Below are 22,169 nucleotides of genomic sequence, written 5' to 3' on the forward strand. Positions count from 1 at the left end.
CAAGTGAGTCTTTCTATGCTGGTTAGTTTTTTGTCAGCACAATACAACCGGAGACTATGCTGAAATACCACATATTACGACCAGCCCGGTCGATTCAGATTCAACCACTCCAAATTAGTGTTACAGATGTTCCGCACCCACCAGCCAGCCACAGGCGAAAGCCAAATCGCCAATCAGTCCTGAAGGTGTGAGCCAGCTCTTTATGTGAGTCATGAGTCTCTTGTCTGATCCACTTCCTAAGTTATGTCCAACAGAAAGTGACTCCGGCGAGACCTTCAGGGATCATCAGCGTCTGAAAATGATGCAAGCGCGACTTACACGGCAATACTCGACAGGAATTTGCTAGGTTCACGCACACGTCGCCGTGGTCTCGGGTGATTCGAAATCTGGGGGAGTCTCCGGAGCATGGCTACACCTGCAGTCCGCCACGGCTGGAGCTGCAACTGGCTCGTATTGAAGTATTTGTTGGACTCCGAAGACGTCCCCTCATCGTAATATCTCCGTGATCTTGGTCGAAGCCTGCGAAGACTGATAAAGGACATTAGACAGGATGGGAAGACCGAGAAGGGACTCTCATATTACGAAATTCATGCTGAATATCTTCTGCCATCAACTCTGCAACAGTGGATTCCATTGCCAAGACGAGTACGAATGTCTTTTAACTCGTCAGTCCACGAGCATTCGATGAGCATCGCAGTCTGGTACGACTTTCAAGTCACTAAACATCGATTCATCGACCTCACGCGAAACCAACGACATCGACAGCGCCAGCTTCCTGTCGTCCAACTCCTCGTCGATGAAGCGACTGTCGCCCCGGCTCCTGAATCAAAGGTTCTCGTCAAAATCAACCTGAATGGCTTCTCAATTCAAGGATCGGTAAAGCTGGCGGACAAGATAAAAGCAGTGCTGTCCCCCACGACTACGCAGGGAATCTCCTTCGTGGGCTTGGCAGCTCTTCATCACCACAGTCGCATCGGAAATTGATCATGCGGCGATGAGATGTGGTCTATACGGCGAGATACATCCCTCACAGTAGAATGGAATGGTACTTCAAAACCATCCCTCGTGTCGCATCCCATGCGATAGCTGGGGCATCTCCAAATGCAGCCCTCGTCATTAACAAGCAACTGTCGTGTGCCGTTGAGCCCGCATCCTGAGCATCGGCCCATTTGCTAAACTTTGCCAAAGGGTCAACCCCTTTGGTTTAGCAGTCTCATGATTCCCATGATGAGTTTCTCACCTTTGATACTATCCGACCCCTTCACTTACTGATATGAACAGCATACACCCCCAACCTTTGAAGTCACCAGCTCCGTTACGCAATGCATCTCGTGCGTCTGCTCCGCGCTATTGCCTAGCAATAGTCACACATGACCTTAGCTGAAGGGCAGACCAATACGACGAGGCGTTGGGTCGAAAGTAGGAGGAAGTAGGGCTGATCCGTGCCTAAGTCAGCCGTGCGTTGTCCAAAAGTCCACCGAGCATCTTTAGAGCGAAGCAAAGCGTGGTCAAAATTGAAGATGAAGAGTTGCGAGTGGGCTCTTCTTTAACAGAATGCATACTGTACTGACAAAAGGGTTATTGTTCAAGCGCGGCGACCAGACCAATCCTGCGGGATTAGCGAGCAGGGCGCGAACTTACACGCGTCTTGCACGACCTCACCGCCTAATCGTTCGCGGTGGATCTTTACCAAGGCCAGCCAGGTGACAGCACTGCTTAGCGACGCGTCAGACTCAATGCACGGAATCCCTCATCCATCTGTTGCCCAGTAACGAGCATCCTGATGCGGCATAATCAGGAAAGCGCTCCTACCGCCCATCCCTTTTTTGACGTCCTCAGAGACACCGCGCTGTTTTTTCACCCAAATGGTCGGCTTGACTGGGCAATCAGCAACCACACCCTCTACCATTCTTGCTCACGACAGGCCGCTCAACATTGGCCAGCCTTCTAATTCTTTCCGAAAAACGATATCTACCTGCCGGCTGATCGATACTTACCGATCTCAATCGGCCCATGCTCTGGAGAATTTAGCGAATGTGCATTTCAGCGTGTCATCCGCTCGGCCTTTGTGATGCATGGATATAAATGCTAGCGGATCGCTGTACTTCCGCAACATTTGCGAACGGATCGAGACGAATCCGGGGTTTCAGGAAGATCCCGATCAAAAACAACAACACTTTCCCCAACGAAGAAGCCGATGATCCCACCGAAGTCAATGGGCCTTACAGACTCGTCCGGCAAGTGGCCCATACGCGATTACAACCGCTGGCACTTCAAGGCGTACCGGTTGAGCGATTCAACTCAATTGTTATTGACACAAGGGCCATGACTCCTCCCAAGATAACTGTTAGCTTATCGAGCTCTGTTTCTCTAGGAGCAGAGCATACCTCCTCTGAACTTTTTGGTAAAGTGGGAGATACTCTTTCCCCGGGGCCCGTCGCCGTGGGCTCAAAAACTGGTATCTATGGTCTGACCACTTTCATTCCGATCATCTCTGGCGGACCGATTACATCCCCGTCAGCTACTTCCAATCCTACACTGGAAATCATTGCCCACCAACAAGTACGGAGGCTCAGTCGAGTATTAGCCACCTGTCAGTGGAGCTTGTTGGCTTTATTCGCAAGATTAACTCGTGGGTCGAGCATCCTGGTGCCCCCGAGGCTACAGGCGTTATTCATGCTATCGAGAATATTCATCCGCATATTGAGGGCCTCCTCAGCAAGCTCGAACCCGAACCGGGCTCAAAGAGCTGTAAGAGCACGAGCAGGAAACGCATTAAGAGAGACCTTTCTAGCCGCAGCGCTTTCCTGTCCTTGTTTGATCTCGTGGATAACACCCTTTGTTCGGTAAATGATATCAAAAACAATGTCAGAGACAATATTTTGAACGACGTGAAATCGAACCTCAAAGACCTTCAGAATGCGGTTGACAACCTTTCTCAAGAAGCGGGGCCATATAAGACCCCACTCAGTCTCCAAGCCAATCGTCTTCGAACCCATCAACTTCATCGCTATCTTGCTCTGCGACAGCAACAGTCAGCGATTGTAGTGTCATTTGCGACATATCAACCCTACCCACTTCTACCGTATCTTGCTCTACCACTTGTTGTTCTACATTCTTGGATTCTAGTTCGACAGGCACAACCACAACCACCACTGTCGAAGCCTGCACAAAACCCTCAGGCTGGAACACTGTGGCGGACGGGGAGGATTTTCCTATGTCCCAGCACCTTAGCATATCAGGTATAGCTGCTCCCAGTGGCGCAAGTGCGTCCTGACGCTCTACGTCAATTGCAAGGAGCCTACGACTGGGAGCTCGGCCCAGCTCCTCGGTTCCTGTAGAGACAAGTGTCGGCTTCCCAACCTCATCGAATGCAGCCATCGAGTTGAGCATATCCGTCCCAGATTGTCTGGCAGATAGGGCTCCGCGGTACCGCCCTACAAGTTGGTGCGACTGTGGACCGGGTTCAACCTATCCAACACTGCCTGTTACCTCTGGTTCTACGATAGCCAATTGTGCATACACTTCGCTGCCTGCATCAAAAATTCAACCTGCGAGTACGTCCGCCCGCCGCGCCAAAGAGTATCCTAGGCCAAGGCGGTATTCCGGCCTGTGTTGCGGTTGCTTCAAGCAAGGAAACATCAGCATACTGTAACTGCGGTGGTATACTGGCTCCAACCCTCAATCCCACCGCTTCTGGGCTGCTAAACTGTGCCTACACAGCTCTGCCAACTCATTCCTACAACCCGGGGCGGACGCCGCCATCTGCTACGCCAGCCCGCTCATATGCACCTGGAAAGTGCAAGGTGCATATCGTGCAAGCCCTCGGACAACAATTTAGAGATCCTGAAGTCGTGCTCGGCATTAATATCACTGACGCGCATGGCACCACTATTGGTAATAACAAGGGCTCCGTTAAGTGGGGTCAAACACTCAATACAGACAGTCTACTCCCATGGGTCCTCATAGTGACTCCGCAGAGTGGTATTAGCAGCAAGAGAGGAACATCTGGGGCATTCCTTCGAAAGAGGGTGGGGGGTCCTATTCACTCTAATCGGCTGTTGTTCGTGAGCGGCCCGGTTGATTTTGCGTATGCTTCGCAAACGTGGGATACCACCTCTTCACAATGCTCGGTGGGAGACTAGAATAACGGCATCGCAAACGACTTCTTTGGATCCCTGATTTTCGGTGAAGACTTTTTGCCTAATCGCCAACTCGACTGCTTATTTGACTGCCCGGCTCCAGATAATAGTGAGAAACGGGAAATGGTTGAGCATCATGACAAAGGATGGAAGCAAGGCTTGAAAAGTCCTTCGCCGACTATCGGCAACGACCCGTCACCTAGTGTTGAGCAGCTCTATAAGATACGAGATCTGAATCCCCAAGCAAGTCATGGCGCAGCGTGGGTCAAGTACGCCCCAAGTGGAGCACGATATTTCAAAGAGTGGCAAGAAAAGACAGGCGATGACATAGGATACCCATGCGACTTCGACGATTTCTTCAATGTCGTAGCCTTGAACCGAGCACAGCCAGCAAGCGGTATCCGAGGCAACCCCCAAGAAGCAGGATACGGCACTGGCCGGGAGTATCTCGCTGTCTCTATCGAAGGCCCCAAGGACAATCTCATCGCTGACTTTACCAACACCATCAGCGCCACCCAGGGCGTCTTTCTGGCCAACGCGAACGACCGCGGCAGCCCACGTGTGGCCTGGCAGTTTTCAGCGGTTGCCTGGGAATTGTGGAAAAGAACCGTGCTGACAGAGAACCCGGAATGGAAAAATGACATGTCAAAAGCAGACTACTCAGGCGTCATGTCTTTCTGGCGCCGGGAGATCGACAACGAGGACACCAGTCCATCCTCCACGAAGCTTTCAATGACCTGGATATCAATTCCATCCAGACGTGGTACCCGGCCGATACTAATGAAGATACCAACCCTTTCTGGGCGCTGCTGGGGAGCCCCAATGGCAATGGAATCCAGCACTTCTTGACGGATAACAAGGTGGAGCTAAAGGGTAAGGGAGTGATCAGTATTAGTGCGGTGGTGAGAAGTAGCGGGTATTATACCATGTAGGCGACCTTTGGATGATAGTCGAGCATTATATATCGTCAGAAGAGTTAGATACTGCCCTTCCCGACAAGCCCATTGATCAACACATAAAACATCATTATCTATCACCTGGGCAGAAATTATGAAATGAAATCTATCTGCCATATCTCAGAATACTGGGGCTATTGTGTGCTAAAGATGGCGAGGCGGTTTCGAAAACGATGCTTGTCAGTAGGTAAAGACGCCAAGAAGATGCGAAGGCCTAGCCAGGATCTCGCTTCTGACCCGATACCTCTGCCCGAACCACACGTGCTTCCCACAATGGAGACTAAGATGTGAGTTCGAACACGGCTTTTTCCAACGAGGGCATTATCTAATTCAGTTTGTGTAGGAGGTTCAGGCATTTCGTTAAATCCCTGCAAGGAAAGAACGTATCTGGCGAGAACAGAACCTCGGACGCTACGATTGCCTATGGACTGAAAGATTGACTAGAAGTGCTGTATGCGCTGTATACCTTCTTTGAGATGCTGGAGGACCGAGTTCCATGTCAGGCACAGCATATAATTCTTCAGTCAATCCAGCGGCATCTTGGATATCATGCATTTTGGTACCTCAAGCGGTATTTCCTCCCAGACTCTGAATACGGAGGTTGGGACAGATCTGGACGACCATGGAGACATTTTGTCAAGCCCCTGAAATCAGATTTTCTTTTCACTCTACCTACAACCTGGGCAATCTCATAGTATCAGGAGCCATACGTGATCCAAATCTTAGTCGCTGGCTAAGTTGCTCTCTGCAGATCGTTCTGTGTGCCATAGATCGTATATCTGGAGAATTTTTACAGACCAAAGTGGGTCTCACCGTTGAATTCCGAAGTGTAACCGTTCAGATGTGTCAACGGTCACTTGGTTACAAGGCAAGACGGGTATCCTGTGGTGTCTGATTTCCTCTGGCAACATTTCCTATGTAGGCATTTTTGTGGTTCGATTAGTTTGAATAGAAGATTCCTGGGCTAAACCTCCTGGTGCCCACCAACTTCACAGATCTACAATTTTTGAGAACTGTTGTCAACTTTGAGATAACGGTAGTCTACAAAAGCGATGGCTCGTTCGTTGTGCAGTTGTCCTGTCGGACGTCGTCTGATACATAGCCAGAAATTCGTCACCTTAACGGCCGTAAATAACGAATAGATTGAGGATAGATGGTTGCTGAACACCAGGTAAAATATGCAGCATGGAGAATAAAACGCACACCAATTCCCAAGGCCAGCACTGGCCCTAGGAACTTGATGTCCTTACCAATAATCTGGACAAACCCTCCCAGGATGTAACAGACTAGGACTCAGGAATGGAAGGGGTGGCCCCAGGACTTACCTCGAAGATTTCTAGAAACTTCCCCTTCCTGGGAATAGGTAATATTATGAAACATTCCAAATAGTGTACCCCCTCTACCAGATCAGCCGTATCGAGCTGCCTAGAATACCCGCAATGTCACACTCAGGGTATATCACTGCGTCGGCCCCGCTCAATACCATATCATAAAACGCCGCCAATTACTTTTTTGTTGCAGCACACTCTTTTCAACATACCCTGTTTCGGAGCTCGCTCTTTCCCTTCTCCGCTCACAATGACCAGCCATAGTGCATGGGTTGATCATCCCAACACTATTATTGTACCAGATGAGGATGACACACGAAATCTGGCAGTAGAATCGGATTCTGTACGATCAGCGGGCCGCCTCTTGACTACTTCAGGATACGTGGAGGCTACGGGTGTACTCGTTGGATCCAGCATGAATGCACATGAGACCTCGACCTCTCTGAAACGAAAACGAACGAAATCGAAGGAACTGTCCGACTTGGTATGTCCTGGTTTCGTGACTTGATCATTATCATCTGGGACTGATTGAGACTAGGATCATACTTTTAAGAAACTCCGAACTGCAATTGATACCGAATTCACAACATTACGAAAAGAAAATCAGAAGCTTAAAAATGATATTAGTGTGGAGAGGGATAAAACCCAGAAATTACAAGCTGAAGTCCTAGAGCTGGGCAGAAAATTGAACCCTGAGTGCAAAGTTTGTTACAGACGGGACGAAAAATGGACTGTGCTTTTATGTGGACACATGTTCTGCTGGTCATGTGTTGAAAGCCTCGAGAAGCCACGGAGATGTCCATATTGCAGAGCTGATGTCATGGGATACTTTGTCTGTTATCCATTCGCCGGGTGAATGAGAAAGTACAGCTCCGTGGAAGGGAGGACAGTATTCTATCATGCGCGGACTATCGACCGTCCAGGACTGGCATATCTGAAATTGAATCTGGCTAGTACATGGCAAATTTGTTGTCTGGTGTTCCCTAGACATCGTACGACGACATCTTCCCCGCTGGCATTTACGGCATAGTTGAACGAATAGATTGTTACATTGGCGGATTTTCACGCTATAATTGATTCCAAACGATAGGCTTAGGCACGGTCGGCAAGTCTAACCGCGGTTTTCTGGCAATAGAAATTCATCATAGCCAATACTGACTGCAAGCCTGGCTAGACCAGGTCGAATCGTACCTCCCATCTTAGCATTGCCGGCCACCGTGGTAGTGTAGGCGTTATGGACAGCTGCGCTTCTCGCGTCGACCGATGAGCAAGTGTCTGTGTGGACATCACATATTCTCATACCTTGGACTTCCAATCCGGCCTTCTCTGCAGCTATCGTGGAAACGACGAAAGCTGATCTTCCAAAGTTGATCGCTGACCCAAAGTCGAACTCTCCCCATGTTGCCGCATAGCTACCATCTCGGTCAACTGGAATGGATGAACCTGAAGCAGCGGCCCATCCACCTTGAGAGTTGTCATCGAAAGCTATATACCGAACTTGACCGCGGTCCAGAGTGAATGTTCTGCAAGCGTTGCCAAGCCAACCTCCTAGATGTCCGTCGGAAGCAAAATTATTCCATATCGACACGGTCCAGCTACGTCCATTGCTGGGAGCTTCGAACCGGACAACATATTTGTACTGGTTTGCGGCCTCGGCAGATACTTCGATGATATTGCTACCATATGGATCGCCAACGTTGCCTAGATATTGAACCCTTTTCACCAAGAAAGTTGGAGGTCTGAGGGATATTAATGCAGAGGGAGGTGCACTCATATAAGCGATGTTCCAGTTGAACATAATCTGGGACGCGTCTGTGGCGTTGGAGTACTCATAGCCTCGACAGCATGATTGCAGGAAGGACCATGCGAGAACCCAGAAAGGGGGTAGCATGATCGACAGACGAATATTGCAAAGCGGAAAAAATGATGTGTACGGTATAGTGATATGTTGGAAAAGGAGAACTCTTGACACGATTCGATGGCCTACAAATACTTTAGGTCTTGCTAGCAGCCAATATCAAAGCGGTCTAATAGCACTTCCACGCTAAAAAAATATTTTCTGATACCTCTTTATCCCGGTACATCAAATCCTTAACTAACTAGTGGTTTAAACATGTAAACAGATGAAAATAAGTGCGGTGTCTAGGATAAATCAATAATGAGGTCAACGTTTGATATTGCCCGAAATGACGGCCAACGAGGAAATTATTCGGATAGTCCGCAAATAGTTTGAGGTAAATATTTGATTATCATGACAACATATCAAAAACAAGTTCTTTTGTTCTCTTGGACTGATATCAGTAAACTAAGCATCGCTGCGCATAAAGTTAATATTTGGCACCAAATGAAAGTCGGGTGGGCTAATAGCATAATTGATTCAATCATAGCTCTGAAAGATGCTATAAGACCGTTACTGTTATGGAGAGTTCAGCCGCAGAAAAGTTTTGATTAAGGCCTTGTTAGAAAGCTCTGTTAACGTATATAAGCTACACATAACTCGACTGCAGGACACTATGTAATGAGAAGTACTAAGAGAGATTCTGCTGTGAGATTTCTCGCCTATGAAGATCTGTTAACTGCAGGAAAATACGAGTTCTGATGATGTGGCGGTGGAAAAGCTGAGGTTTCTTAGTACCTTGTTAGACTTAAATACACGAGTTTAGCCTACTATAGCATAGTGCATTCTTCACACTACGTTCTCCATCCTTAAGTAAAATTACAGGTGTTCTGAAATGAGGTTTTCATAATTCGTTAATATTAGGCTGAATGAGGTCTGTCATTACGCACCTCCAATGTCTGGTGCGACCAATTTCAAAATTGATAACTAGAAATTCTCTCAGCAAAGAACGTTGTTTTGAGTAGCCTCAGTATTCTTTTTTGAAGAGGTGCCAATTTGGAGATATAAAGCTTCATGAAACGCTATCTTGTAGAGTCATAGATGTTTTCTCATTATTATCTACACAGAAAGGCTAGAGAATTGGTCAGCTAGAAAATTCCAAACGTCTACCCGATATATCAGCAGTCTGAAATCGATAAAATAGAGCGGGATGTCTTTGCTCATCGCCAGCGACGCTTTCGGTTATCTGCAAGAGTCCACATAGCAAATTTTTCTTTTGAACAAAGTTTTCGCAAACGAATAGACAGTGGTCAGAACACCCGCCGGATAAAACGAATCATGACAATTCAAGGTTGTCGTCGATTAATGCAAAATAACTATGTCCCCGTCATCGTACCCAAAGCAGACTGGAACACCCGTGTTCGTCCGCGTTCACACGATGGTATCAATTTCTGGCTAGATGTTGATCCAGATTATCAGCTCCGCGCCCAGGACCACGAGAGCCTTATCAGAGCCGCCCTTAGTAGGCTCAGTATTCACAATCAATGGTGGATCGCTGATGTATATGTAGTGGATAAGGACGGTACGTCAACTCTAATTCACAAAGACGTAAAAGATCATCGCTAATTATTATGCTATTCAGACGACCGTGACACCAACCCAGATACTGTAAAGCGATTTTTTCGGTCGCTGAACGAGCGATTCTCTAACGACCGTCGGCCCCCTAATAGGCTGGTATATAAGCGGATTCGTTACTATAAAGGTCATCTAGATAGGCCAATCGATAAGTGGGCTGCGAAGGATTGGTGGGCTATATTAGAGACGACGCCTGGCAGTAAAAAAGGGAAATACCTTCGTGCATTCTTAAGGCATCCACGATTTCCCCAGAAGCTTAATTCCCTGCTGATCATTAGTGGTCTATAGGGAGGAATGCGTATTAGTCTTTTACACAAGCTGCTAGCAATACATTGTGATAAGGTACGTCGCTATCCAGAAGTGTTAAAGCTTTAGCTAATACTTTACGTTGCAGCCAATCCTTTGTTATTGGGACTTGATTCTCAAGACGTTTCTGAAAATTGCGGGCAACCGGCATAAGCTCTTGCCTCTGATAGATAGAGCTACAGTGAAGTTGCTCCAATCTCGCGCCCCGAAAGTCTCTCCTCGCGATTATAGATTCTTAAAAGGGAAGAAGGATCGCGCTAAGCTGTTTCCAAACCTGTCGCCTTCACAGCGGCAAGAATTTTGGCAATAGTTACAAGAAATCGACTACCCAATTCCAACTCTGGAGACGTTCTTCAAAGATCGTTCCTATCTCGAGGTCGGCCAAAGCGTTATAAAACAACTTTATCTATCTGATCCGCACCGACAACTCACCGTTGATCAAAAGGTCAGTGAGTTATTCGATACGCCCTTACCAGTCCTTTATACTATGAGTCAGCAAAGGCTTGGACATGATTTACTGGAATTCTGGCGCTTTAGCTTCCAGTACGGTTTTGAGCTGACAGATCACTAACGTCGCAAAGCTCTGGTTAAGGTTTTAAGGGAGTCCACTCCTAGTCCAGTTTTCGAGGAGCCCGGCCCTCCAGACAGGATATATATATGGGGCCACTTCTGCCAAATTATTCAGTCGAGAGGATTTCGACCTCCTACTAGATTCGACTTCGTACCTCGGACCCGACTTCCCGACCCGGTTGCTTGTGATTTTCCCGAGATAGGGCTAGAAAAAGACGTAGAAGTGGAGAAGCGCTCGGGGAAACCCTTCTCCAATACCGTTGAGGTAGACCGCCATGCTCTATCCGCCGAATTTCTTCGACAAAGTTGGACGACTCCTCAAGTGACGGCAGGATTCCTACGGAGGTCCGTGTTCAAGGCATTTTTCTCTTATCTCATCGAAGAGGGCCAGGAATTCAACTAAGCACTAGCAGTCTATAGTGCCCCGATTGATCTCGACGATTTCTTACGAGAGATAGTTCGTCCAAACTCAGATATAGATATCAGAAACACAGAGATGGCATCAAGAATTGAACATACACCGGGATCTGCCATCCCAGTCGAGACATTCACGGCTCTACCCACCGCTGCCATTAAGGGTGATCCAGATATAACAACTCACCCAAGCCAAGGGCAATTGTATTTCCGTATGCTCGTCACGATCGGCAGTGACCAGAAATCGCTGAATTTGCCCGATAACCATGAATTCATAAATTTGTTTCAGCACGGACTGAACCAGCACTATTTTAGTATTGCAGTACCAGACGGACGACTGATTTGTCCGGACGAATGCTATACATATTATCTCCGCCATCCGGAAGCAACACTACATACGCAATATTATAACGGAGAGTATACTATCACTTCTGAGTCAAATTCTCAGGCGGTGTTGACAGGCCCACCCTGGCAAAATGATGCAAGGACCCAGATGAAAAAAGCCAAAAATTGGCTGAACGAAATTGCGCGTCGGTGTGTTCAAAACACTTGATCTGATATAGGCGAGCTGAAATCCTTTTTCCGGACAAGTTACTTCCAGGATCAGCTAGAGACACTCTGCAGGCAGTACAGGAGAGCAATGGAACAGACATCCAGAGGTTTCGCCTGTTGAATCTAGCAACCTAAAGATGTGACAGGCCAGTCATATTAAGGTGAAGAATCACGCAATGCGGATGTGCTATTGAATGAATACTCTCCATTTACCCATTCCTGTCAACACGGGCAGTGTACAGATGAACTTCCTCTATGGTTCCTTAAAGAAGTTTGATACCATTTCGACTTTGAACAGGAATCATCGCAATCGCACTATGGGTGAATATATTTATGATTCTCGGGTCATTCACTATTCTCACATGTCCGCTAAACAATATAGTCTTTGACTATTATCTGCCAAAGCGATAATCTTCTATCCTTTGCCAAGTTCCTCAAATACAGACTTATACAGAACTGTATCGTATATAATCAAGGCGTGGTGTGTGGCCATCTTCAATGCGGTTCCAGTGGATTGTAAATGCACGCTGAGGGCGGGTTTTGCACGTAAAAGTTCGTATGCACTGGGGTTTCCAAGTGCGAAGAGATCAACACCAAGATCACATTAACATACTACGATATAGAGGAGCAACACTATACTTTTTCATTTTGTGATGAATTATATCAGAGCTTTTGAAACAGTCTGAAGATAGAGCTACAAACTTTGAGATAAGTTCCAATAGAAATTCATATGCTTCGTGAAATCTCACAGCTTCTCCCCATTTCAGAAAACTGTGTTCACCCAAGACCCAATATTCGCTGATAGGTTAGACAGTATTCAACTGTGCACCTGGACCTCCAGCGGGCGCCATCACACCGGCGTACATGATGATGCTCTGGAGCAAGACCGCGTGCATTATGACCAAGCCTATTCGGGGTAAAAACCGCATTTGAAAAGTACACGAGTTGCATATCATATAAATGCCAGCACCAAGAGTATTTTGTAATAACATATGAAGAAAATCCACTACAAGCTTAGTTTTCTCTCCCGATATGACTAAAGTATGAAAAGCGGGAACGAGAGATAGCAGTCCAAAACGCGCACACAGGTATAGGAACCGGGCCTCAATTGCTGCGGTGTCCAAAGAGCTGGTATAAAGATCAGTGATGCTGACAAGGAACATCCAGGTAGAAGCAATCAGATATGAAGATTGCAGTAATGGTTCGGTATCAAAGAAAAGCATGATAACAGACGAAGTGCTTCCCCAGATGAGAGCAAGAACCCCTCTATATTCTACCGCTCTTCTAAGTGCAGCATAGCTGCCTTCAAGACACAACTGGCTCTATAACTAGAGAGAGGAAGCACACTAAACAATAGCTCCAAAGCAGTACAATAGGACGGGAACAGTCATTTTCGGCCATGGTTTCGTCTGATTTGGATATGCGAGTGTTGTTTGTGTAGCCAAAGTTGAAAAGTATGCTGCTCCAAAAAGATGAAGCGCGGAGATTATTATCGAGTCGCAAGCCTGAGAAAGATTCATCTCGTCTGTGTGGAGTACTGTATAAAGAGAATGAGAAGTGAATGATTTGGAACCCATCAGCCACTTATAAATTACCCAGTTAGAGGGCAATTGATTTTCGAGACATGTGAAGTAAATATTCCACAGCCTACTGTCAATTGAATTTTTTTTTCTGAAGATCGGAGCCCAGTCAGGCGTTTTGGTGATCAGTTTGTCACTGTTGAAGCCCGTCACTATTGATACCAAAGCGTGTATTTGCGTATTCAACGTTAATAACCGTTTCTATTCAGTAAATGTGACAACTGACAACTGAACAATTTAAGGAAACCGGAAGGTGATTGTGGGGTGTTAAATTGGAGCAATTGAGTACTTGAAGCGGAGTTATATCCCAGAAAACTGACGAGCTTCTCATTCCCGTCTAAGAAGTTATCATCAAAGAATTCGCTCGACAGCAACAATGACTCAAGAGCCGACCGACATCTTTGAAGTTTTGTCATCCTACTACGAATCTGAAAGTGCAGGCTCAGAGAGCTCTTCCGCAGCATCTTCAGAAGACGACAACACAGAAATCAGTGAAGACTACGATTTCGTGGTTTCCGATGGCGAATCCCTGGTCTACACAGAAGTTTCATCAGCCTCCTCTGATGACAGAGAGCTTGAGGAACCAAATTCGGAATATGACGATGCCGCTGCGGTAAGTAGAGCCAGTGGGGTGACTTCAATTTTGAATGATGGTGGGTAATTTAACATTCGGAATAGGTTGGTAAGAAATTTCCTATAAGTGCCATCGCACAACGCGTCATCAATCGAAACGGAGTTCTGGTGACGCAGTATTTGGTTCTTTGGCAGTCCTGGGAAGATTCATATCTATGAGGCTATGAGAACGGCATGTCGCTTCGTTACTGAGGCCATCATAGATCAAGTGAAGGGGCTTTCCAGTGTTAAATTGTACCATCCAATTCCAAAAGAATCAGAGTAATATGTGGTGACTCTACCTTTTCTCATTTCAGGAAGATATCTAAATTCATGACGGACATAATCAAACCAAATTCCATTGAAAGTGGACTGGATTCAGGCCTTTCTTTGACCTTTTTCGGGGTTTGTAGCCGGGATGATGGGTAAATATCATGTCCTCCTGTATCCCGCAGAGTTGCCCGGTCATGTAGCTATAGATACTTTAGAGGAGGCCAAAAACGATCCAGGTTGAATTGTTGTCTCCTATGGGCTTTTTTGATTCAAAAGAGAGAGATAGAGAGTAAAGGATCGTCGGTAAGCTGTTGTCAATTCTGGAGGAAACAAGACAGCATAATGAAAGGGCGTACCTGCAAATAGCAGCTGTTCCTATCTTTGGAAATTCTATCCATGTGTGACGATCTGAGATGTTTATGCGATTTGAATTGAGTTGGCCTGAGACATCAGGCATGGCCGCAGGAGGCAAGGCTGCCTGATCGGGCAAGACGGAGGTTTTCAGGAGAGAAACTTCAGCTAGATACTTCTCTTCTCTTCCTTGAAGACTTCCTTTAGATCTCTAGTCTTGATACTTTCGTTGAAATGCACAAGTTGATTTGATCTGCTTCCTGGCACATAAGACCATGTACCCGTGAAGTGCAAGTGGGATGGGACTGGGCACAAATGTTGAAATTTGCCACCTTTGGTGTGATTTCAGCTTGTCTGTTCAGAAACAGTGACACCTTTATATTCACCATGAGCCAAGCTCTGCACGCACATAACACAGTCCAGAGCTTATATTTTATTCAATGGCAAAGATGATCTTACTTTAGAAAAAACACGGTTCTTTTTTCCCGACTTCACTTTCGGTAAGAGCCGCCCAGAGCTTTTGAAGGTCAACAACCATCTGTTCCAATCCAAAGCGCTGGTGATGTTGATGACTGAAGAAACCTCCGAGCGGATTCGGTGGCAATTCCATAGCCTATACAAGAGGTATGTCACGTGCATTATAGGGTAGTAAACACAAATGCTGATTTTCAAAGCTCAACTCAGACGGTCCAGCCAGAGATTTCGTCTCCATCGGTCCTTCGGTTTCCGTTTATCTACTCCAAGACGGAGGAGTTGGTGTGGCGATGGGATCAATTAAGGCTTTGTGGCCAGAGTATCGACATTGCTCTAGAGACTGTCGAAATACTGGACGACCAACCAATCAACTGGTCGGACCGAGATCACCGGTACATTTCTGGTGAAGGAAGCACCCTCAAAGTCTTACCTCCAGCACATCTCACCAATCTGGACTGGGACGGGTACAAGATTGGAATTTTCCAATCGCCCATGTCAGTCCGCAGGAAGATCATTTTGCTCGGTTATCGAAGCCATAGTCCGATATTCAAATTCCCGAGGTTTTTGCGTCCCCATGGTCGGACTCGATGGAGGAAATTTCAGCAGTGTCGCGTTGGCTGGTCGACTGAATTATGGATCTCGGATTGCGTTGTCATTGATCGAATGAGCCCAGAAAAACAAGAATTGGTGATATCGGCTTTGCGATCTAAAGAGTGTTCCACGAGAGTTTTCGTCTGCATCGGACTACCCGTCACCACATTTGGCCCACTGTTCAATACTATCGTATCCACACAAAACGGTGGCACAGACTCTTTTGAGCTTTCCAATGGCTTCATTTGGGTAGAAGCCTTGTTGGACGTGAAGACATTCTCGATGAAATCAGATACACTCCAGGACCCTATCCACCATCCATTTCTGTACATGCAGAAGCAAATGGGCGGCAAGTCATTATTGGTAGAGGCAAAACTTACTTTCGAATTGGCAACCTCAACCCGGATGAAGACAGCTATACAGGCTGAGTTGCTTGAAGTGTCCAATATTCGCACTACGTCTTCGCACAAACCAATCACACACGCAGAACCTGAGAGCTTGGTCGTGTGAAAAATACCTCGTGGCTCAGACACAGTTCGAAACCGGATCTCGCTCCTTGAAATTAGGATCCAAGACCACATGTTGGTTCAGATAATAATCCAATCCGCAAAAAAAGCTAGTTTTGTCCCATTCTTAAATTCTCTCATATCAATACTACCCGTCACGGTGATCACGTTGCAAGATGCCTTGAGGAACGTGTCAGGTTTCATGGGCGGCAGACTAGGCCTCTTCTCGGGAAAAGTCAGCAACTGATTATGAAATTTTCAAAAAGGACTGGTCTTTCCCGTTTTGCACCCTCATCCTCGATGTTGTAGAAGGACAGTAGTTCATTCGATCCTAACAGCATATTGTGGCGTCATAATCTACCTCTCCACATGAAATGATATAGATAGCACAAACATGGCAAAATTGTGCGAGTATTACCGGCATATTCATAGTACTAGGTAGACATCTACGGGCTCTTCAATTCTCATTTCTGATCTCACTCAAATGCAATGTCGCTCTGGCGAGGCTCATGAGGTCGCTAATTGAATGGTACCTCTCTGCGACAAGTGGTTGCTAGCGGCGGTCAGTGTCTGAGAGCAACGCTTCGGTCATATATGTTTCTTACTTGTTTCAAAACAAAGAGGGATGATTCTCCCTTCGCGGCATTCAGAAATTGAACAATGTTGGATTTGATGGGCGAGCCACTCGACATGTCATTCGCAGCTACATCCTTGTCATCTCGAATCATGAGCTGCATCACAATAGGTGGTATTGCTGCAATATAAGTTGCCTCCGCCTGGGCCGTGGTACAATCTACACACCATTCTAGACGTGCTACAAGTCATCAGCAACGGGGTGAATCTGAGAGGATGATTGCTGACATACCGATCTTTACCACTCCATCCAGTCCAAACAGTATATCATGACATGTCAAGGATGGATGAGTCAGACCAAAGGTGCTGAGGTAGGATACACCGTTGAGAACCTGATAATAAGTCATTCCAGTCCCTATTGCTGCAGAAGGTCACCTACTTGAACCATAATACATCCGAGCTCGAACTCCGCAGGACGAATTGTCGGGCAGGCTATGAGATGGCCGAGGGTTAACGCCAGATCGTCCACCAGAAAATACGTGAAATCAACATCGAGGTAACACTCCAACAAAGAAAGCACATTTCTGTGTTGAAGCCGCCCAAATCGTCCGATTAGCCGCCGCGTATCTTGTTTGGGATACTTCCGGACGGCAACCATCCGAGAGGGACGGGAGCAGCGAGTAGCGATGGTAACTTTCCCTGCGCCTTCGTAGGTGACCACTGGGTGATAGGTATCCCATGGCGATTCTCGTCTGACAATCAAGACGGATCCCATATCATCGGTATTGCACAAGCGAGGAAGATAAAGGGTCTTCGGGGGCCAGTAACGACTTTCGGTCTGGGCGCGCGACAAGATAGGCGACTTTCTCTTTTTGTTATCCACTTACTACCCGAGTTGATGGCGGAACCATTAACTGTTGTTGAGGCGTGCGCCTGAGCCTGAATTGCGGCGAAATCGAACACCACATTAGCCTGGAATGTACTTTCCGTCATAGTAGAGCTAACGGCGAGCTAGGGAGAGAGAAAAAATTGAATTTTTGGCTCAAGCTGACAGATTGGGCGAAGGAGAGGCCGTCTGTATAAATACTTGTCGCGAATGCCATTTCCCACTCCGATGACTTTATATGAGGTGGCCAAAATTTCGACCAGCGGCGCAGAATCATGCTTTCTCTGTGATGCCGCTACATCGAGCTGAGCTGTCTTTCTTGGAGGGCAACCTTTTTAACTGGCCTGGACCGGATGTTGTAATCCATTTCTTGAGGTAAGTGACGGTGAAACATAAAATTGATGGGAGGCTTGAGAGGTTCTTGCCAGCGTGTAGCAACTAAAATAAAGATCGATACAGTAAGCACTCTGCTTAAGTACTAATATTAATTTATCTGCTTCAGAACAGTCTGTGATGATCGTAAATGACAATTTCCAATCGAGACTCGTATCAGACCCGCTTGACGAGAGGGAAACATGGATCGTATGACTATGCCGTACTTGCATATGGCTAGGTAGGGGTACCAATCCTGTATAAAGTCCAGGTAGTGGGTGATTTGATACTACATAAAATACTTAAGCTCTCGGACCAAAAATCCGAGAATCTTTCCGGTATAACATGAGAAGTGCTTCTGATGTCTTTTTACCGTCAAAGAAGCCCAATCCTCCTCATTATCCAAGCACGTTTTGTACCCTTTCTAGTTGCTCCGTTCTTCTCAAGAAACAGCTTTAGAGCTTGGTGATCATTTGTCTCAACCTTGTCGCCTTGCAAGAGTCGTGAAAGAGAGGTCAAGTACATTTTATCCAATGCATTGACATTGGCTCTGTTCTCCACCAGAATTCTCGCGGTAACATACGAGCCATATTGGGTGGCCCAGGAAAGAGACGTTCTTTTGTCTCCATCGCGATAATTTATTGGTGTGCGAATTGCTAATAGTTGAAGCAAAAGCTCTTTGCAATCACCCATAGCTGCATAATGAATAAGAGACCTTTTAAATGGGCCCGATGGGTTAGAAATGCCACTACACTTGAGATCCGAATGGGCTTTTTCGAGGAAATCCATGATCTCTTCGCTGACTTGGTTGTCTCTCATTCGTTTCAGGCGTCGGAATCCTCTATCGATGACAGTGGTATAGGCAGCCATAAGACGCCGAATGCAATTATTAGTAGACAGCGGAATCTAAGAGCTGAAGAGAAGGTCTTGATTTAATATAGGTCTTGAGATTAGCACTTAGCGGTCCTCAGCTTAATGCTCGAAACTCCTGCAGAAAAAGATATTTGATCCTTCTTCAAAATTTCCTGGTTGGAAGAACAATTCCACCTTCCGAAGACAAAGTATTGCAGGTCGCCTGTGAAGTCCGAGGGTGAAAGCGATCCGTATCCTACAAATCCACCAACGGTTGACTGTTCTAGCATCAATTCGAATTCGAATTTCCGGCTCCGTTACTCCGGTCTCGCCGACTAAACGATTTCAAGTCTGATAAAAAACAGGGGATGTTGGATAAGGAATGCGTTCTAACGCTGAGCAGGATTTTCCACTAGTTGAGAAATTTTCAACTTTTTGCAACCCTCAACCTTCGCCGGATCTGGCTCATCTGAGAAAGGCCGTTTAACCGACAGCGAGAGTTTGTGATCATGATGATCGGACCCACTATGCCTTGGCGTGGTGTTCAAAGCGTCTAGGGCTGTATACGAAGCCTGGTCCGAGGCTAATGGACGTAAGTCTTTGGGGGATGGTACAACTTCACCGCCCTTCTTCTTACTAAAAATACGACGATTCGACGATGCAGGATACTTTGACAGGGGTGGAAAGCTATAGATGGCTTGCGGCCGATTCAAAGAGATCATTGGGAAATAACGTTTTGAGCACTGGAGATTTTCAAAAACAGCTGTCTTTGTTTTCTGGTTGACAAACTTTTGAGGGCATCCGCATGAAGCACGCTCCGCAGCACAGTTTACTGGGTCCGCCTGAGTCAGCAATTAACAACGTAATCGAAGTTTGTGAGGGAAGGAAAACCACATACTTGCATCGCCATGAATCAGGTCCGTTCTCGCACCACTACATTTCTCTTCATGGAGGACTACGTGATACGGTGGGTTATGCATAGAGCGTTTACGGAATGATTCCGTCTCGTTGTCTTCCTACGTAATCTTCAACGCCCCAGCCAAGAACGACCTGGACATGGTGATTGAATGCGGCACGTGCCGAAGCAATCTTCGAATTCTCCGTAGAATCACCACTTCCGCGGCTTTGGATGTAGCGGACCGCCCCAGCAACGGAACCAGGCAAAATTTCAGCAACTCTTCGACAATATGGTCGCAGAAGAAGACGCTATCGCGGAAGTTGACGTGATTGCAGAAAAATGATTGCGCGTCGAATCTTGATGACAGAACTTCGCGACAAAAGACCGGTCCGTGCGACCTAACAAAGTCCAGCTACTGGTGAGCAACCTTTAAGACCCTGGAGTGAGAGTTATAGAGCGCCTGGATTGCGCTGCGTTTAGCACGTATATACTGTACCTCGATCTTTCTGCCCTCCAGAAGGATCGCTATGTAAGCTATAAAGGCCCTGTGTATGGTTTGTGCGTAGCTGGTCCCTGGGACTGGATATACCTCTGCCGTTTTGAAACACTCGATCTGTTCTTCCTTTGGCGTCCGGATTGGCGAACAAGAGTGCAACAAAGTCCATAGAGATTCTGGAAGCTTGATAGGCTGTCTCTCTAGGATTTCTCGAATGCTTACGATGCTCTATTTTTCCGTGAGCTGCGCGCCACACAATACCCTGTTAAAGGAAACTTACCTCGGCACTGGAGCCTTTATTGTAGAAAAATTTGTTATCGCCAGCCTCGCCCAGAAGATGCTTCTAGATGAGAAGCTTAGTCGATGATTACAGAAAATAGGTAGCTGATTCAACATCGAGTGCTTCCGGGGAATTGCGTAGGAGACCAACGTAGATAGGAAGAAAAGCGGTGCGATGTTTCCGAATTGCGGCTTCCCAGATTCGTCGCACTATGTTAGCTTCCTTATCTCGATCGACCAAAATCTGTCGGTCGCGATTCACCTTTCTATGCAAGAAGTTGTAAGCAAATTTATACTGCTTAAGTTCCGACCCAGAGCGCGGCAGCCGCATTCCCTTAAGGTAGACCCGGCTGTGGAAATCGGGGTCGAGAATTAGATCTCCAACCTCGGTTTCTAGAACATCTAAGGGGTGGGAAAACCTTCGAATGTCGAGCGTGACTGTCAGCTAACTACGAAATTCTGCGAGTGACACAGCGTTTTTTTGCGATTCTTTTGGAGCTCGGATCTCCACCGTCACATCCCTATCTACACAAGAACAGAGTCGAAACATGTCGCCACTTGGATCAGAGCTATTGGGGCTGGAATGATTGGAAGGCTTGATGTCGCAGAAGAAATGAGATTGCAAGAGGCCAAAACGCTAGTGGCTCCTGCTAGCAGATAATTCCATATCGAATCCACTGCGCACCATCACCAGAGCCGCCAGCTTCAGACCCTCTCTATGACAGCCGGCAGAGTTGGAATCATGTTGCTTCGATGAGCTGCCGAGTTCAAGTGCGTTGAGACTTAGTTCAGCGCAGGAGTTGGAGATTGTCACGCAACCGCTGTGCTTGTCGTACTTAATGAACCCTAAAGCACGACCCTGCCGATGTCGATCTGAGAGATCAGGGACGATGATCGCTATACAATCGCCTCTATCTTCATAAAATGGCTGAAAGTCGAGACGACCTAAGTTGAAACGTGCCAAGATGGCATCTCTCCTATTTTTAGTTAGATCTTGTCTCTAGGCACGTGTTTAGGAGATGGCAACAAAGAACTGACCAATTCTGATAGAGCTCCCTGAACGCGGCCAGAGTATCCCAGTCTGGGACATATGACGAAGAGATGCTAAAGAAGAGTGTTTTTCTGTCATCCCTTTGGTTTTGATGATGATCTGGTTTATGTTGGAGATTTTTGTTTTGATCAAGCTCTCCAACGACATTGTTGGGGAGATTGTTTGGCTGCATTAAGTCTATAGTAGTAGGATTCCCACAGTATGACTGCTGTATCACAACTATGGGAAAGTGAGGTGGAATGCGAGACCTAAATTGATGGGAGACAGTAGTGGGATTTGATGGGGATTTATAGACGAGCGGCCACCATTAAGAGCTAAGATGCCAACCGGTGCCGTACTTTCATCACTTCCGAAATAAGTTGATTGCCCAGTCCGTTTCAACAACCTGGTGATCACCGGTCAGAAAGGGGTTTTTGTATAGACCATAACATCCAAATACGTACATCACAGACTGTGGAGCCAAAGGAAAACGTTTAGTACTTTTCAGTCTTCCCACAGCATATCTCATCGGAAATTACTCATCAGTGACCTTTTTAGTCCATTAGCCAGTCACAGATCACCCTGACTTCAATATGACAATTCATGGTGTGAGAGACGATGCATACCCAATTGAGAACTTGTCGTTTTTGTATGAC

The 22,169-nt window shown here is 46.7% G+C and overlaps 9 protein-coding genes across 9 annotated transcripts; 7 read left to right on the forward strand and 2 right to left on the reverse strand.

The window, feature by feature from the left end:
- Positions 1-651: 651 nt before the first annotated feature.
- On the forward strand, positions 652-984 carry N7473_004472 (uncharacterized protein; the record flags this gene model as incomplete). The annotated part of the gene is made up of 1 exon (XM_057150412.1): positions 652-984. The coding sequence occupies one exon, from the start codon at positions 652-654 to the stop codon at positions 982-984; it is 333 nt and encodes a 110-aa protein (XP_057010522.1).
- A 1,101-nt stretch (positions 985-2,085) lies between these two features.
- N7473_004473 (uncharacterized protein) lies at positions 2,086-4,991 on the forward strand (the record flags this gene model as incomplete). Its single annotated transcript, XM_057150413.1, has 5 exons — positions 2,086-2,562; positions 2,625-3,085; positions 3,130-3,266; positions 3,724-4,090; positions 4,253-4,991. 5 exons carry the CDS (start codon positions 2,086-2,088, stop codon positions 4,989-4,991), a joined length of 2,181 nt encoding a protein of 726 aa, XP_057010523.1.
- Positions 4,992-6,676: 1,685 nt separating this feature from the next.
- N7473_004474 (uncharacterized protein) lies at positions 6,677-6,934 on the forward strand (the record flags this gene model as incomplete). Its single annotated transcript, XM_057150414.1, has 1 exon — positions 6,677-6,934. The coding sequence occupies one exon, from the start codon at positions 6,677-6,679 to the stop codon at positions 6,932-6,934; it is 258 nt and encodes an 85-aa protein (XP_057010524.1).
- A 603-nt stretch (positions 6,935-7,537) lies between these two features.
- Positions 7,538-8,317, reverse strand: N7473_004475 (Allergen; the record flags this gene model as incomplete). The annotated part of the gene is made up of 1 exon (XM_057150415.1): positions 7,538-8,317. The coding sequence occupies one exon, from the start codon at positions 8,315-8,317 to the stop codon at positions 7,538-7,540; it is 780 nt and encodes a 259-aa protein (XP_057010525.1).
- A 1,128-nt stretch (positions 8,318-9,445) lies between these two features.
- Positions 9,446-10,186, forward strand: N7473_004476 (uncharacterized protein; the record flags this gene model as incomplete). Its single annotated transcript, XM_057150416.1, has 2 exons — positions 9,446-9,845; positions 9,906-10,186. Coding segments are annotated over 2 exons (681 nt in total), but the record flags the coding sequence as incomplete, so codon positions are not given.
- A 6-nt stretch (positions 10,187-10,192) lies between these two features.
- On the forward strand, positions 10,193-11,177 carry N7473_004477 (uncharacterized protein; the record flags this gene model as incomplete). The annotated part of the gene is made up of 4 exons (XM_057150417.1): positions 10,193-10,240; positions 10,293-10,415; positions 10,515-10,752; positions 10,786-11,177. The coding sequence occupies 4 exons, from the start codon at positions 10,193-10,195 to the stop codon at positions 11,175-11,177; spliced, it is 801 nt and encodes a 266-aa protein (XP_057010527.1).
- Positions 11,178-13,696: 2,519 nt separating this feature from the next.
- Positions 13,697-14,112, forward strand: N7473_004478 (uncharacterized protein; the record flags this gene model as incomplete). Its single annotated transcript, XM_057150418.1, has 2 exons — positions 13,697-13,933; positions 13,999-14,112. 2 exons carry the CDS (start codon positions 13,697-13,699, stop codon positions 14,110-14,112), a joined length of 351 nt encoding a protein of 116 aa, XP_057010528.1.
- A 1,006-nt stretch (positions 14,113-15,118) lies between these two features.
- On the forward strand, positions 15,119-16,131 carry N7473_004479 (uncharacterized protein; the record flags this gene model as incomplete). Its single annotated transcript, XM_057150419.1, has 2 exons — positions 15,119-15,180; positions 15,231-16,131. 2 exons carry the CDS (start codon positions 15,119-15,121, stop codon positions 16,129-16,131), a joined length of 963 nt encoding a protein of 320 aa, XP_057010529.1.
- A 453-nt stretch (positions 16,132-16,584) lies between these two features.
- On the reverse strand, positions 16,585-17,580 carry N7473_004480 (uncharacterized protein; the record flags this gene model as incomplete). The annotated part of the gene is made up of 4 exons (XM_057150420.1): positions 16,585-16,680; positions 16,733-16,941; positions 16,993-17,092; positions 17,140-17,580. Coding segments are annotated over 4 exons (846 nt in total), but the record flags the coding sequence as incomplete, so codon positions are not given.
- Between the last annotated feature and the right edge of the window lie 4,589 nt (positions 17,581-22,169).

The sequence above is a fragment of the Penicillium subrubescens genome (genome assembly GCF_028828155.1).
Source record: "Penicillium subrubescens strain IBT 31985 chromosome Unknown utg000003l_segment0_segment0, whole genome shotgun sequence".
Lineage (NCBI taxonomy): Eukaryota > Fungi > Ascomycota > Eurotiomycetes > Eurotiales > Aspergillaceae > Penicillium > Penicillium subrubescens.